Here is a 15,369-nt window from a genome sequence, read left to right as displayed (position 1 = left end):
TCCTAAGTTTCCAAAGGGTTAATCCTATGTAATCTGCTGTTTCATCCACTAGCACAGTACCTTGCCTGGCTTGAGAGTTCTATAAAATAAGGTAGAAGTAGGCTTAATATTTGCTCAGACCATTTAAGTCACAGTTATTAAAAGCTCCCATCTCAGGAGGTATCTGTATCCAGTCTAGTGGGTTGTGCTGACTTTATGGAAGTATTGGTCCATCACTGATTTTTGCAAACAGCAAAATGAAATACATGTATTGTTATATGTTGGTAGGCGCAAACTTGCAGTGAAAAGGCAGCCACTGCCTGGTAAAGCTGCTATTAAGTTTTCATGGCAGAACACATTACTTTTATTTGCCAATTAAAATTCTTAAGAGAACATTGATTTGGCCTGATCAGAGCGATTATGAAAGCAGACTATTCCTGCACTATTTCAAATGACTTGGATAATGTGCATCTGAATTTGGACACCTCAAAATCAGCAACATTAATGCAGTTTCATTTTCTATTTGCTTTTCTGCCTGCTCTTCCGTCCAAAACCAAGAATGATATAAGTCATTTTACCAAATGCCTCTGCCCAGTACCTCGGTGTTTACAGCAAACATTTAATTCAACTGTGTTCTGATTTTCAGGAACATTAAAGAGAGCTGGGCATCCAGATCCTGTTGATTTTCAGAGGAAGCTGAACTAATACACTTCCCTAAGAAAGTTGCAACCCAAACTCCAAGAGCAAATAAAATCTAACTTGAAATTTGACTTATAAATGTATGAAATCTGAACATGAGTTTTGCTCAACTACAAAACATTGTAGCACCACTGAAGATGTGTAACTAATATGGAAGGAGGAATATTATAATGCTAGTGCTGTGAATTTCTTTCTTTCAGAAGCCTCTCTGGAAGTTCTCCACTTTTTCAGACAACAACAGGATCCTATAACTGAAGGGACAGCCTATGATTTCTCCCCCCAAACCCTCCACCCCCTGGTTTTCCAAATCTTCCAAGCCTTGGAATAGTGGCAGGGAAAAGGAAGAACAGCGCTGAGACATTCCCAGTTTTCCACAGCCTATGTTGGTGGCACCGTAGGTCCACGCCTCCAGCTTCCTTTCTCCATTTGCACAAAGAAATGAAAGAAAGAGAATACAGACAAAAAATATTGTAGAAAATGCCAGTGGGTTTGCCAAAAAACATGGACAATGACGGTTGCATGGGATGTGGAAGATGACTTTAGACTTGAGACTTTTGTTTTGTCCTGCTTAACTGGAGATTGCTTACATGATGATCTAAGAGCACCCAGAACATGCCAGGCCAAGAGCTGGCACGACAAACAGTCTCCTCTAGAAGAATGGCTTTGCTTAGCCAACAAAATAAGATCAGGCTCTTAAAAGCAAAGCAAAAGGCCTTAGGCTGTTCCTCTCACAGGCTAGCCATAAGTGTAGGAGGAATGGATGTGTGGTGTCTAGAGTAGTTCAGAAGCACTACTGAAAGCCCTGAGAGTAGGTTTAGCATCCAAATGGGTACAAAAAGTGCTGCACTTCTCCACTGTAGTTTCTTTTAACTTGTGAGTGGTGAAGAACATGGAAAAAAATCCTTTTCAGGCATGTGTTCCAATGAGCTGCATCTCTTGTCTAAATGGGTAGAAGGAACGTAAAGAGATAAGCAAGCAATACACTTGACGGCAACAGACAGGAGTTCAGACCTTCCCTTGCATGAATGATTCTTCCTACAGTGAGACCAAGTATAAAAAGCATTTGCAGCTAAGGTGGAAAGAATTAATAGGAAGGTGTAAACAGGCACTGAGCTGAGGCTCTGGAAGTTGGTGTTCTGTTTTAGCTCCTTGGGATGCTCCCAGTCTTCCTTCCCCACCTGGGAAACTGAGATGATGTTTCCTTCTCTGACATGGTGTAATAGAGATGACATTACCCTACACTATCATGACTTCAAGTTGGTAGAACAGCCTATCACTGAATAAATGTCAGCATTCAAAAGGTGAAAATGATAGAGCAACTCTGCTCATTCTTTGATGGACGTGCATCTTTAGAAACATGAAAATAACTCAAGCGCTCTGCTGCCTACTTTCCTAAGATGCTGACTGGAAAATTTTATCTGCCTTATGATCTCACTGTGGCACGGAAAAGACAAACCTTCCCTATGCACCTGCTGCTTCAGCTCTAGCTGTAATTTGCATTTTCTATAACAAGAAATGTCCTCTTGCCCCAAGTGGAAGGCCATTTTCTTGCCTTTCTAATGCTTTACAAGTCATAATGCCCTTTGGCATTCATCTGGTATTTTCAGTTCCTCCTAAAATGAGGGGTGATCAGCTTGGCCCTTGTTCACTGACAGGCTGTACTTGAAATGCACTGTGATGTTTCTATCACAGCAAAGTAAAATGCCATTTTATGAGCACACTTGAGTTTATCTGATGAATAAGAACTATTGGGAGACAAACCCTCTTGTTCTTCCCTTGCATGTGCCTTACCACACAGCGAAGATTAGCTCACTGCAAATTTGCCATGCTCTGTCATGCCAAATAAGAGCCTTAACAAGTGCTATTATTTTGCCCAGAGAGGTGGTAGATGCTCCATCCCTGGAGACATTCAAGGCCAGGCTGGATGGGGCTCTGAGCAACTGGATCTAGTTGTAGATGTCCCTGATCATGGCAGGGGGGTTGGACTAGATAGCCTTTGAAGGTCCCTTCCAACCTAAACCATTCTATGATTCTATTAGTGATAACTGGTAACTTTGGCATCAGACATTCCTGTCCCAGAGCAAATATGTCAACACAGTTTTGAAATTTTAAATCCAGAAAAAACATGGAAATTTGAGAGGAAACACACCTGCATTAAAGAAAGACAAGGTCAGTACTAAGAGCACACAGGTAGTATGAATCACACCTGAGTTACACAACAGCTCCCACCAGCTGAGTAAGGGCCACTTGGTGAGTACATCTCTAGTACTGAAAGAGGGGGAGCTCAGGGATGGAAGTTCACTCTGCAGGGCCCATGGCCGCCTCTGTCTGGCAGGGCACAGCACAAAACTCATGAGGCCACACTGCTTTCAAAGCCTGACCTTCCACCTCCACATGGCTCTGCCTTGGACAGCATCAGCAACTGTGGTCACACATGAAATGTCTCTGCTTACCATTGTAGTATGGCTATACTTTTGGTATTTCTGAGACTACTTTATTACCTTTGGCAGACAACAGAAGTAATTTCTTAGTAACAAAGCAGAGAAAGACTTTCTCTGCATATTGCCTTCATTTTCCATTAGTGCTCCTACAGGTCTGTGAAATTCTTGATGGAACAGCAAATACAACTGGTCCCTATCATCTCAAATGACAGGGACAACTAAGCTGTCACACTTTAACACACACAGCCATGCAACTCTGCCTCTAACTTTACCTTAAGGCTTGTGACAGTGGTCTCAACCTTCTCCTCAAACGATTTGAAAGTTGGGGAATTCCTAAGAGAAAAAGAAAGTTGAAAGAAAGAAGAAGAGTCAGTTGCAAACATAACGGTGTAACTCCATAATTTGGTCAGTGCTTACCAGGCAGCAAGGCTACGACAGAATGAAGGCTGGCTGGCAGCATGGGGATATAGACTGATAGAGTACAGCCACTTGTGCACTGTCAGTCAAATCTAGTTATAGTAATTGGATGAGTATTTTTGAGCTACAAATTTGTAATAGCAGAACCTGCCTAGTAATTGAAACCGAACAGTGACTGGCCTGCCTACCCTCTGATACATTTATCATGTTCTCAGAAGAACAACCAGAGAACACCGTCTGTAGTGCTGCATTTCTATGGCTTCATCCATTTGTCTTGTTGCTGTCATGAAACTTACTGTTATGCAAGTTCATAATCTGTATAATTAAAAAGACGACAGTTTAATGTCCTGAGGCTAGGATAAAGGAGATTAGAACTAGGTAGGAAGCGGGTCCCAAATGCCTTTGAGGAATCCTGACTCCCCACTCCATGATTTTGTGACTGCAGGTGTATTCTGCTGCTTTCCAAGACAAAGTCTGTATGGATGCTTGTTCCAAGGGTGCCCATCTGATAAAGCTAAGCCATTCTCTGCCTTTCACTGCCTGTACAACAGAACACAACACTGTTTTGGGGAAAACTGTGAGTTGAACATATCTGAAAAGAATATTAAAAAAAGGGCAACAGATGTGATTTTCCGTCTTAAAGCAAATCACATATTTACTTTGCTGGTTTGCCTGACAAACTTGTTTGTTCTTTCTTCCTTTCTCTCTCTCTTTCTGAAACTTAAAACATAGCTTCTGTCTCATTTTAGATGCATTCAATTTTTTACATGCCTTCCTGCAAACAGAACATACTGACCACAACCAATATCTGCCATGTAATATGAATATAATGCATATGGTGTTTTAAAGTGAGAGTATGGATCCCCACAGAGATCTGTACTCATGCTGCCCCTCAGTTGCCAGATGGATGTCTCTTCTCCCCTTTTTGCAGCAGCTTCTGCAGTGCTTATGAGAAATTATAGAAACTACTACCACTGAAAGCGCAGTGGTAACTCCTACCATGGCTGGCACGGTGGACTAAAACCATGACATCCATTTGTTCTTACATGAAATAAAACATAACAGTGATCTTTAACCACAATGGAGGGTGCCCTCAGAGCAGAACAATGAGGCAGAACCACTTTACCCTGGCAGGTGTGTCCATGTCAGCCAGTGGGAAAGGCAAACATGCAGGAGCCTGCACTTCATCTCACAAAGTGATGAAGCCAATGGCTGCTGAAACTTCAGTGTTCTGGTTCATCCTCTTTGCACATTCTAGGAACTTACCAGGAGCATCATGATAGCATCTATTTCTGCAAATACATTTACATCATATCCCTCATCAGGCTAAGTTAAAGTGACCCTAATTTAAGGAAAGGGAAACGGAAGGCAGTTGGAAAAATAATGCAGATTTACTTCTGGATTCTGTTAAATAGGTGACAGACTTTTTGCAGGGTAAGAAGGGTCAAAAGGAGAGATAAACTGAGTTTTATGACTTACATTTGACCCATAGGTCACACTAGTGAATAGCCTTAAGATATCCACCTGCTGAATCTGAATGAATTAGCATCCATCACATAGTTAGGAGATTGGTTTCATTTGTTTTCCCCACATGCTTGGCAGGGAGTGGGGATACTCATATTTAGAGGCTGAGAGGGTAAAAACCAAGCTGGATCCTAATTTTATTGAAAACAGTCAGAGCTTTACTTGAACAGACATCAATATTTGGCTGCATTCAGTAAAGCATGATTATAGCCATTAAAATATGAAAGCACTCATATAAAATCCCTCTATAGGAGCATGAGCCAAAGCCTGCTGGAGTGGAAAGCATCTCTGATGTTAATGGGCTTTGGATGATGTTCTAGAGAGAGCAAAACAATTGCATTTCAGATTCAGTAATGCAAACCTGATAACAATCAACTACTCAAATACCTCTCAGAACTGCTTTGTTTATTCAATGCTTGTACAAGAGATTAAACAGTTAATACAATTAAAAGGAAAATAACACAGACGGCCTGTCCTGAAGCCCTTATCTACATGAATAACCTAAATTGATTAAAGTGGGACTATTCATCCAAGTAGAAACTGCAGGATCAGGATGAAAGTATGCAAATCCCCCCTCATCACACTGTTCAACAACACTGTAGCAAATAGAACATGGGTAGCATATTACCTCATTGCAGGCATGCTTATGGAATGGCGAATAGAGTAACTGTGGGATTAAAGCAAAAGAGAAAGAAAAAAGCTGTAAGATCCAGTTTGCAATGTGATTATAACAATTATTTTTTTTTAAATAAAAATATATAGACACATATATTTTCAACAGTGCGGGTACTCTTCCTCTCCTGATGGCAACAACTTGTCAAATTCACTTGTGAGTTCCAGCTCAGTGTCAGCACTGGAGATCTTAGCACCACATTCTCATGTCAACCGATCAGCAATTTAACAGGGCTCAAAAGAATGATGCAAAGCAGCTCCTGGAAATACCCATTTAAATGACGCAGACCCCTGCCACCTACAGAGATATGCAACACGTGACACAGGAACAGGGAGCGACCTCCGTGTCCTGCAGTGACAGTGATAAGCTTGTGTTGGGAGCCTCAGGTTTGTGAACACAAAGAGCTGGTCCAAGGCAGTAGGTGAGGAGGCAATTGCTGGTCTTTGTCATACATGCAATGTACACAGCCCAAACAGCACTGGCCTCCAGTATGTATAGCACGACAGGCTACTTAAACAGGAGGTTTCTTCAACCAGAGATGCAGCTCTCAGCTGCAGCAGTTGTTGTCCCCATCTCTAGGATGCTTCACCTCCTCCTTCACATCTCAGCCTTACCTGTAGAAAGCAGGTTTCCACAGCCCTTATATGGCTCTCCTTGCCACACTTCTCTCCTCGGACCTCCCAGCAGCAAGAGTATTGGAAGGCTGGCAAGCAAAGGATGGAGCCTCCACATCCCTCAAAGATCCCCAGATCCTCTAGCACGCCTTTAAGCCTGCAGATGGCCACCCACTCTAACCACTTGGCTTACATTAGCCATCCTCCCACCTGAGCCATGAAAGCCAACTCTGCTGTAATGGCTTCACCTGTTCCCTGCTGCTGGGACACACCAAGCCTGTTTTGAATACTATTCTTTATTTGAAGTGTAAAAGCTGCCCATAAGTACATTTAGATCTTAACATTATACATAAATCGCACACTGCAAGAGTATGTATTATTTCAAAAATTTGTTCACGGCTACTTTCAGCCTGCTTTGATTGAGAACAGCTAGAGCTTTACTTTAAGGGACATCAACATTCGGCTGCAATCAAACAAAGCATGATTATAGCATTAAAACATGAAAGCTTTCGTATAAACAGCACGTGTTTGTTCTAAACTATAAAAATTCAGAGAAGCACTATGTTCATATACATACGAAAGATTTTTTTTTTCCAGATTAAAGATTCAGAAACATCGGGGGGAGTTGGGAGCAAGAGCTATTTGGCAAGCAGGTGGGACAGAGAGATTTTATATGAACTGTTTGTTGTTGTGTATATTTTAAGGCTTCAGCTAAGCTCAGATAGACAAGAACTGACAGCAGACAATGCAAATGTTTCATGTTCAATTTTTCACATAATTTTTAAGACTTATGAAAGAGTAGCCAAAACATTTCACAAGTGCAGCAAATCTTTAACAACCCTAGTGAAATTAAATAAGCATGCTTGCCATTTTAGTCTTGTAACACAAAACAAATAGGCAAAAATAAGATTTTGGAAGTATTTCAGCATAGGCTGCTCCTCTTCTAATAGCAAACATTCCAAATACGAAGGCTTAAGTAAGAAGATGACATTGTGCCAAATTAAATTTCCACAGCTGAGAGATGGCATGTGACAGACAATCTGAATACTAAGAGCACGTTTCACTGAGTTAATTTAATTTCTTTAAAGAGGTAAGGATGCAAGTTACAGGAACAGTGACAACGTCTTCTTTTACTAGAAGCCTAAAACACTAAGCTTTTTTGAAGACACACGTGTCTGTGACAGTGATTAGTGCAGAGGCAGAGAACAGAGATCCTTCCTGACAAAGGCTGCTAAACGTTACATTTTGGTTTCACGTCAGAGTGAGGTGGGAATGTCAATCTATGCCCCATTTTGAAGTTTTCTCAGTGAAGTAGGAGTCCATGTTAGGATTACTTAGCTGAACAGAACTGTTCTCCAGCTGTCCTGTGCACTGACCATGCTACGAGGCCAGCGGCATTGCCGGGGATTTGGGCTGTTCAGCCCCTCACGGGGTGAACTGACATAAAGCCAGACAGCTTGTAGAATCCTTCAGCACACATAAAATTATTTTATAATTCATCATATACTGAAGTACTTTACAGCATCAATAAATTCAAGCTCTGAACACAAAGAACCCTTTTAATCATGTGAAGAACTTGGCCTGCTATTGGAAATCTCCCCAGGCCTCAAGACTTTCAAAGAGCCACCATGTATACTTCATGACTAATATACTTTTGGTTTATTGAAGAGGAGGTAATTAAATACTTTATACAATCTTTCTAAAACTCTGCAGGCTGAACAGAATGTTTGCTGTTTATGTGTCCTCTGACACAAAAAGATGGTTGATAGAATGTGATTATGTATAAATAGGTTTTCCCAAGAGCAACGTATTTTGAATGTGTTCATTATTTGAATTTGAGACTAATCTACTCAAGAGCAAGGCAAACACTTAGTTCACTTCTTTCCTCATTATACTGGCCATGCTGTAAAAATAAGACATTGCAGTTTAAGTAGCATATGTTTTTATCATATAGAACGATACTGAAAGGCAAGAGGTTACTGCATTACGTGCCACAAAACAAATTCTGTCCAATACAGAAGCAGTATTCAAGGAGAATAACATGTCTTACCTAATTGAATGTGATCTGTGGTGGATGCATGAGGAAAGAAAAGCAAGGTTAAAAGTATTAGGAAAACACAACAAAAATACACATATATATCTGTAGTATGTCAAACTGCTCAAAGACAAAAATACAATCATTTGCATTCAAATTTTGATGCTGGAATTCACACTAGAACATGGATCAGTTGAGATTCCTTCAAAACAATAATTTTCACAGACTTTTCACTACGCAGTCACCTATTCTGTGTGCAACAAAGAATGGAAATTTTGTCTGCTAAACTTTGTGTTATCTTCATTAGAAGAGATCTAAACAATGCTAACTGGTTTCCCTCCCAAAATCCTACCTTAACCTCATTTAAGAGTAAATATAGACAAACTGGAATTGTACATCAGCAAAAAATGTCTTTTTTTTCCCCCTCTGGATTTCTTAATCATCTCTCAGTTGAGAAAGGTATGGAAAAAATAAGGGGCTTTTAATTCCTAAAATGACATTTTCTAAATTAGTTCTTCCATCTTGGAAAAAAATACTTGAAACACTTTGAACCTGTTTTCCAGCTCACAAGAAACTTAATTAAGGCAGCAGAACCAGGAGAGGCACACTGATATATAATATTCAAAGGGTGTCATTAAGGTTCTAAAGTCGAGAAATGATGAGGCAGACAGCCTCTCCTTCATCTGTGTGTTATTGATGTAGTCTTTAATTACAGACCACTTCAAGGGAACACCTGCCTCGTGCAGTGAGCCAGATAGATGTTGCACACTTAATGAACATCTCCTCAATATTTATTTTTCCCATCCTGTTTCATTGTGTGGTGGGATGTGTTATTTGCTGCACAATATGTACACCTTGCCCTGAAGAAAAGCATTGATTTCTTCAGGGTTATTTACAGGGCTCATCATCATGTATATTGGTGCTTCTGAAACATTAATTAATGGATTTGTGCTTAGACCAGCTAAGTAATACTGTTGCCATATGTACCGCCTTTTCCTACCTGCTGACTCTCAGTACCAGCCACCCTCTTCTCCATGTTAATACTGATACTTGTACAACCATAAACCAGGGAAATCTGTGTTACTGCAGAGCTCTAAAAACCAGCATGAATGAAGGGGCAAGTGACAGCAGAAATGCGAGAAAACAACAGCTTCACCCATCAGCAAAAGAAATACTTATGAAATTACAGACAGAAGCAAGACAATATTTCTGTTTCCTTTGTAGGGGATATCAGAGACACAGAGGTTTAACAATGGTAGTTTGGGGCATGATAGCTACAATATTTAACTGAGGGACTCCAGCAACAGTTTTAAGTGCCCAGAACATCCCTAGATCATGGTAATCCTGGAAACGTACACCAAAAGGCTGTGCAAAGACTCCACCACCACAATAAAAAACCCAAAAGGCACACCAATAAAGGTGCAGCAAAAATCAACTCCCAGAGCACTAAAGCAGATTAATTACACCTGAGCCATCTCCAACAGATATTGGCCTAACTTCTAAAAACTTCCAATGAGTGAGATTTCATAGCCTTCAGAAATAACCTGTGCCCACGGTCAGCTTCACTGCTGAACTCTTTTCCTGATCTCTCGTATTAACTTCCTACATCCTCACTCTCATTATTCAGCCACATTCATCAAACACTCTCACTGTCTCACTGGCTGTATTTTCTGAAGCTTTTTTTTTTTTTTTCTTTTCATTATTTTCCTCCTCATTCCTTCCAGTTCATTGGCAAACTCTTCCAAGGACGCTGCCCTTGCACTGGCCCAAATGCCCCAGCCGAACCCTCATGGGAGCTGAGCAGAGCAATTCTTTCCCAAATCTTACAAACAAACACTCCTGTAACACTTACTTGAACTCTGTTTGTGTCAGCAGTGACAGCATCACTGCGTTGACTCCTGCTGCATTTGTGAGCCACCTGCCTAGCACTTTCTAGGCCCATATCTGCAAAGCCACTGCCAGCTGGCTGGTCAGTGCTCCCGATCTCTGCTTTTGTGTTTTTTTCCATCTGTCAGTAATGTACCTGACACTTTCTTATACTGAATTTTATTTTATCATTTAATACAATTTTTAATTCTAATCCTGCTGTTGTAAGTGCTTGCATTCCCTCCCACTGCAGTCATCTGGGGATTTTAAGTGTATACATGATGCCATCATCTAAATCTGTAATGGAAAATGCCAAAGACTGACAGACTCAGGACAGATAGAAGCAAAATCCTGCATTATGGTGAGCTACTGAGACCTATTCTTTGAATATAATTTTCAACTCCCTATGCCCTCTTCCTGCTAAAGCAGTAACACCTGAACTATATTTCTCTAGTACACTTATAGGACTGCAAAACCAGTACGGACAGTCTTACCAAAGTCAAACTCTATCACATCTCCTGTCTCTGCTCTGTCCCCTGCAACAGGTGCTGTCAGCTCAAGATAATTGTTCTTGACAAACCCTTTTACGTTTTTGCGATCTTGGTATCTTCTAAACACTTAGAAAATGCTCCAGCAGGGGGATTGGACTACATGATCTTTTAAGGTCCCTTCCAATCCCTAACATTCTGTGATTCTGTGAAAATAACAGGTTAATGCATTCTCCTGGTATCTGCTTTGTATTTTCCAGAACTTCCCTTGCTCCTTTCCAGAAGGAAGAACTTTGCCTTCCTCTACCCCTCCAGGCCCTCAAATGCCTCCTGTGCCGATTCTGCTCATCTCAGAGGGGCACATTCAGCTGCCCCAGCCATGCCCCCAAGCTCTCCGCCCTGCAGCCTCCTCTCTCTTCCCACAGGTGCCTTCCAGCTCCTGGCAGGAATGAGGCATCACGTTATTCATCTTTATAGCTGGCTCGTCCCAGGCACTGAATTTAAAAGGGGTCTGTGTGATCATGTAATTAAGAGAAAATGCACGAGACAGCTGAATGAAGGATGTATAAGCAGTATAACTGCTGACATCCTAATTTGCATGCACGCCTTTGTTAGCCTAATCTTTAAATGCATGTACTTGTATAGTAGTAATGTATGTGACAGTGTGTATGTAGTAGTATACTCTACACAGTTTCCTTTTTCTTATTTTTTTAAAAACCAACGAAAAAACCCCAGAAAGTTTCCCACTCAGTATCACAACTTATTTTAAAAAATGCGATCAGCAGGGCTGAAACTCTTAGAGCCACAACGACAGCTGCAGAGCAGTCCAGCAATATTGCTGAAAAATATCCACACTTTACCAGTGTGCAAAAGTGCATGGGATAAAGCCCCTCAACTGAGCTGGGGATACCCTGATGGTATATCATTAATCACAGGAGCTATTGATGAAGAATCTGTTAACTACATTAATAGTTCCTGGTTTGTAACCCAAAGCAAAGAAGTATGGGTATACTGGTTTTATATGCATTTCTGGTATTCCTAGTAACATGATAAATAGAATGCATGACAACTGTAAAGAGACCTTACAAGCACTAAGAACTAATACAGAATCTAGAAGATGTAAAATGCTAATGATTATTCATGCACAAAATGGGTTAGAGAGTTGAAACACTTGGGAAGCTGGAGTGGGGATGAAAGAGCAGCAAGGCAGCTGCATCAAAAGCATTCTGTCCCCAAAGGGAGGTTTCTCTTCTTTTTTTCTTGTATATTTAATATTCTTGAAATCTAAAACAGCGAAACAGCACATTCAGGGGAGTCTATCTGGCCTGTTTCTGATATATGATATTTTAGTAAATATTTCTAGAGATAATCCAAGGTGAAAAATCTTTCAGGTTATTAAGGCCCTACATCTTCAGAACAGAAACATATGCGTTTCATGGTCCATAGTATTCATGGTGCATAGTACAGATGTCATAGGAGGCAACCTGGAAAACAGAATTTTGTTTCACAAAGAAGGCAGGATTCAATATTTAAAGTCAGACTGACTATAAACCCTTTCAAAATCACCATCGCCACAGGCAGGGGGTTAAAGGCCAAACACACCAGACTGCTGAACATACTGGGAATTATGATGACCATCTGGATTTCAGAAATCAGTTTTTCAAGTGTCTGCTCTGAATGAAAGCAGAATAGGGATTTTTCATCTAGATGCTATTGGTGGCTATCAGCCTTAATGCCTAACCAAGAGAATTAAGCCAGAGTCTGATGTGTGTTCAGCATTATGGGAGGGGGTGGTAATAATCCATATTCTCCATCACTGAAATAAAATTATTTGGATTAGCAACAAAGCAAGCAAGCAATAAAACAAAGCATGCATGCCTCCTTACAGCTTACTCCCTCAAACACAAAGGGGATTGGAGTGGGATAGGGGAAGATTTTTAAAAACAGGTTATTTAAGTGATAAGGTTTACAGTGTGACCCCACACAGAACTGCACCCGCCCAAGAGGAGCCAAGATCTTCAGCCAGCTTTGTTGCTGAGTGAAGCATACTGACCATCATTCCAGATTTAGGATGTTCAGCAGATGCAGAAGGCACAAGTAGTTTTATGTAACTACGGGATGCTGGCTACACTGCTTGCTGCTTCATCACCAAGAGAACCCTCCTCACTGAGAACTCAACTGAAAACAGTAAGCATCCACAGAAAATGGCAGTGCCGGCAGTTCATATTTTCCCCAAAAATTCCCAACCAGGTTCAAGGTAATCATTTCAATCAAGAAGCTTGTTTCTAGTAGCTTTCTTTGATTCATCAAAACACTTACGGACTTAGCTTCTGCTTTGAGCCCTTGGCTAAAGAGCTAATGGGATAAATGCCACCCATCTGCTTCCCCAGCACTAGTCAGAGGCATGATCAGCATGGGGGGTGATACTGACAGGTAAGACAAAGGAATTTGGTAACAGTGATTAATTAAGGGAAATACCAAAGGACAAACATGCTTTATTGCATTTCTGCCTTGGCAGTGAATTTCACACCCTATGCCAAGCCCAAGCGACTGGACCTGGGAAGTACCAAATTGCCAGAATCATCCTGCCCTCTGTGATGAAGAGCCCGTGTCTGAGGTGCCTGCACGCCCACTCCTTGGTCACTGCTGCAGGATCCAAAGGATGGAAGCAGCAACAGGACCTGGTCACTGAGCAGTGGGCTTGTCTTTGGTGCAGGAGGAAGTGTTAAAAAAGAACAGAAGATGAAATAGAGGACACATTTGTGCCACACGCAGCACACACATCATGCATTTCTCAAAAATATACAATATAACTACAAGTGCAGGGAAGGCAGTAAGAATAAACAAAGGTAGGAAAAGGCTTGCAAAAGCAACTCATGCAACTGAAGCCTCAGCCTGGAAAAGAGGGAGCTGAAGGGAAATAGAATAAAACCACAGGAAACCATGAGTGACATGAAGGACAGAAGGACTACACTCAGTGTTTCTCATCACAGAAGAGGCAGAAGGTATCAAAGGAAAAAACAGAGATTCAGAATAGGGAATGCACAAATAAGCCACAAACTTCTTTACCATATAACTGTTAGTATCTGTCCATCTGAGGAGACCTGAGGTTATATGGATCTCAAAAGCTTATACAAGTTAAAATATTTTTTTTTAAAGATAAATTCATAAAGAAAAACCCTTCAAATACTTTTAAATGAAAGCTCAAACCTCTGTTTTAGAATTTTTTCAGCTCTCAGACTGCTGAATGCTAAAAACAAGGTACTAGGAAAATGTAACTGCATACCTCTTCGTGCTTACATTATCTTCTAGGCATATACTATCTATGGATTTTTCACTGTACTGAGTCAAACAATTCTTAGTTTACATTCACACCTTTGTTGAAAGTCACTGACTAGATTTCCATTTTAAACTGCAATGTGGAAAAAGACATTATAAACCAGACCGTACAGTGATGAAGATCTTCCTTTTATAGTTTTATCTAGAAAAACAGTAGGACTTCTGAAGAGGGTTTATTAAGCTGTATGTAAGAAGTAGGTATGAAGGAGGGACTCTAAAGATTTCTTAAGAGTCAGATTAAAAATTTTTTAAAGTTGAAAAATAACATTTAGCTACCAAGAACTATGCTTCAGCCATTTGCCAAAAAACCAAAACCAATTAACAAAAAACAAAACCAAAACCAAAAGAAAACAAAGCAAACCACTAACACCCCCACTGCCCCCCTAAAAAAAACAACCGAAAAGAAGCAAAAAAACCTCACAAACCAAGCAACATATATATTTGAAATACTATAAAATGGATTCACACAATTCTTAGGATATGGTTACCTCACACATTACAAAATGACATAAAAAGTGACTACATATAAATGTCTCTAATAAATGAGATCCTAATTGTGCAGCTCAAACAATATCTTATAGAGTTACCCACGTCTATTCCAACACAAAAAATCAACTCCCTAAAACACGTGAGAATAAGTTTTGAAATACTGCTACCTAGTTGAAAACTGAAGTGCTGGTTTACAGCACCCAATTTCTTCACTTATGCTCTCATTCTGAGGAATGTTCAGAATGTTCATCACTTTTAAAGATACATCAACATATAAAGCCTGACATTTATTTTGTACTTAACTGGCAGTTCTTCTCCAGACCTCAACTCCGGTTATTTTCATCTTATCTTTTTTTTTTTTTTTTTTTTTTTAATAAATACAAATGCAGAATAAAACTTTGCCTTTGTATATCGTGGAAAAAAATGATGAAAATACTCTGAAATGTTTTTTGATATATCTCTCCACAAGCAGATCCAAGGCCGGCTTGTTTATTTTCAGATAATGTTGGTCTCCAGGATCCATACATGAATAAAAGTGGGTTTACTAAAGACCTAACAGCATTTTTTTTTTTTGTTCCATTTTACCTGTACATTTCCTGAAGCTTGAACAGTTATTCCAAAAGGATTTCAAATTGCACTTTTTTTTTTTAACCAGACCTCAAGTAAGAACTACATCTTCATTCATTGTTACTCCTCCTTTCTGGCTGAAACCATGAATGTTGTAAAATACACTGACTACAAACTACTTGAACTTTTAAAACACTAATGTTTAAGGAAGAGAAAAGCTAACAGAGGACTTATGCTT

The 15,369-nt window shown here is 40.2% G+C and overlaps 1 protein-coding gene across 2 annotated transcripts in view; it reads right to left on the bottom strand.

The window, feature by feature from the left end:
• The window catches only part of TPD52L1 (TPD52 like 1), a gene marked incomplete at its 3' end in the record, with an annotated part of 35,130 nt that overhangs the window by 1,162 nt on the left and 18,599 nt on the right, over positions 1–15,369 (bottom strand). The window contains exons 4-6 of one of the 2 annotated variants that reach the window (XM_080341916.1): positions 8,398–8,412; positions 5,689–5,727; positions 3,392–3,452 (exon numbers count right to left, since the gene is read on the bottom strand). In XM_080341916.1, coding sequence (XP_080198042.1) covers positions 3,392–3,452; positions 5,689–5,727; positions 8,398–8,412 — 115 coding nt within the window. The remainder of the gene's footprint in view (positions 1–3,391; positions 3,453–5,688; positions 5,728–8,397; positions 8,413–15,369) is intronic. The other variant, XM_080341917.1, reaches the window with a different exon arrangement.

The sequence above is a fragment of the Nesoenas mayeri genome (genome assembly GCF_963082525.1).
Source record: "Nesoenas mayeri genome assembly, chromosome: 3".
Classification (NCBI taxonomy): domain Eukaryota; kingdom Metazoa; phylum Chordata; class Aves; order Columbiformes; family Columbidae; genus Nesoenas; species Nesoenas mayeri.
This window is presented reverse-complemented; position numbering and strand designations above follow the sequence as displayed.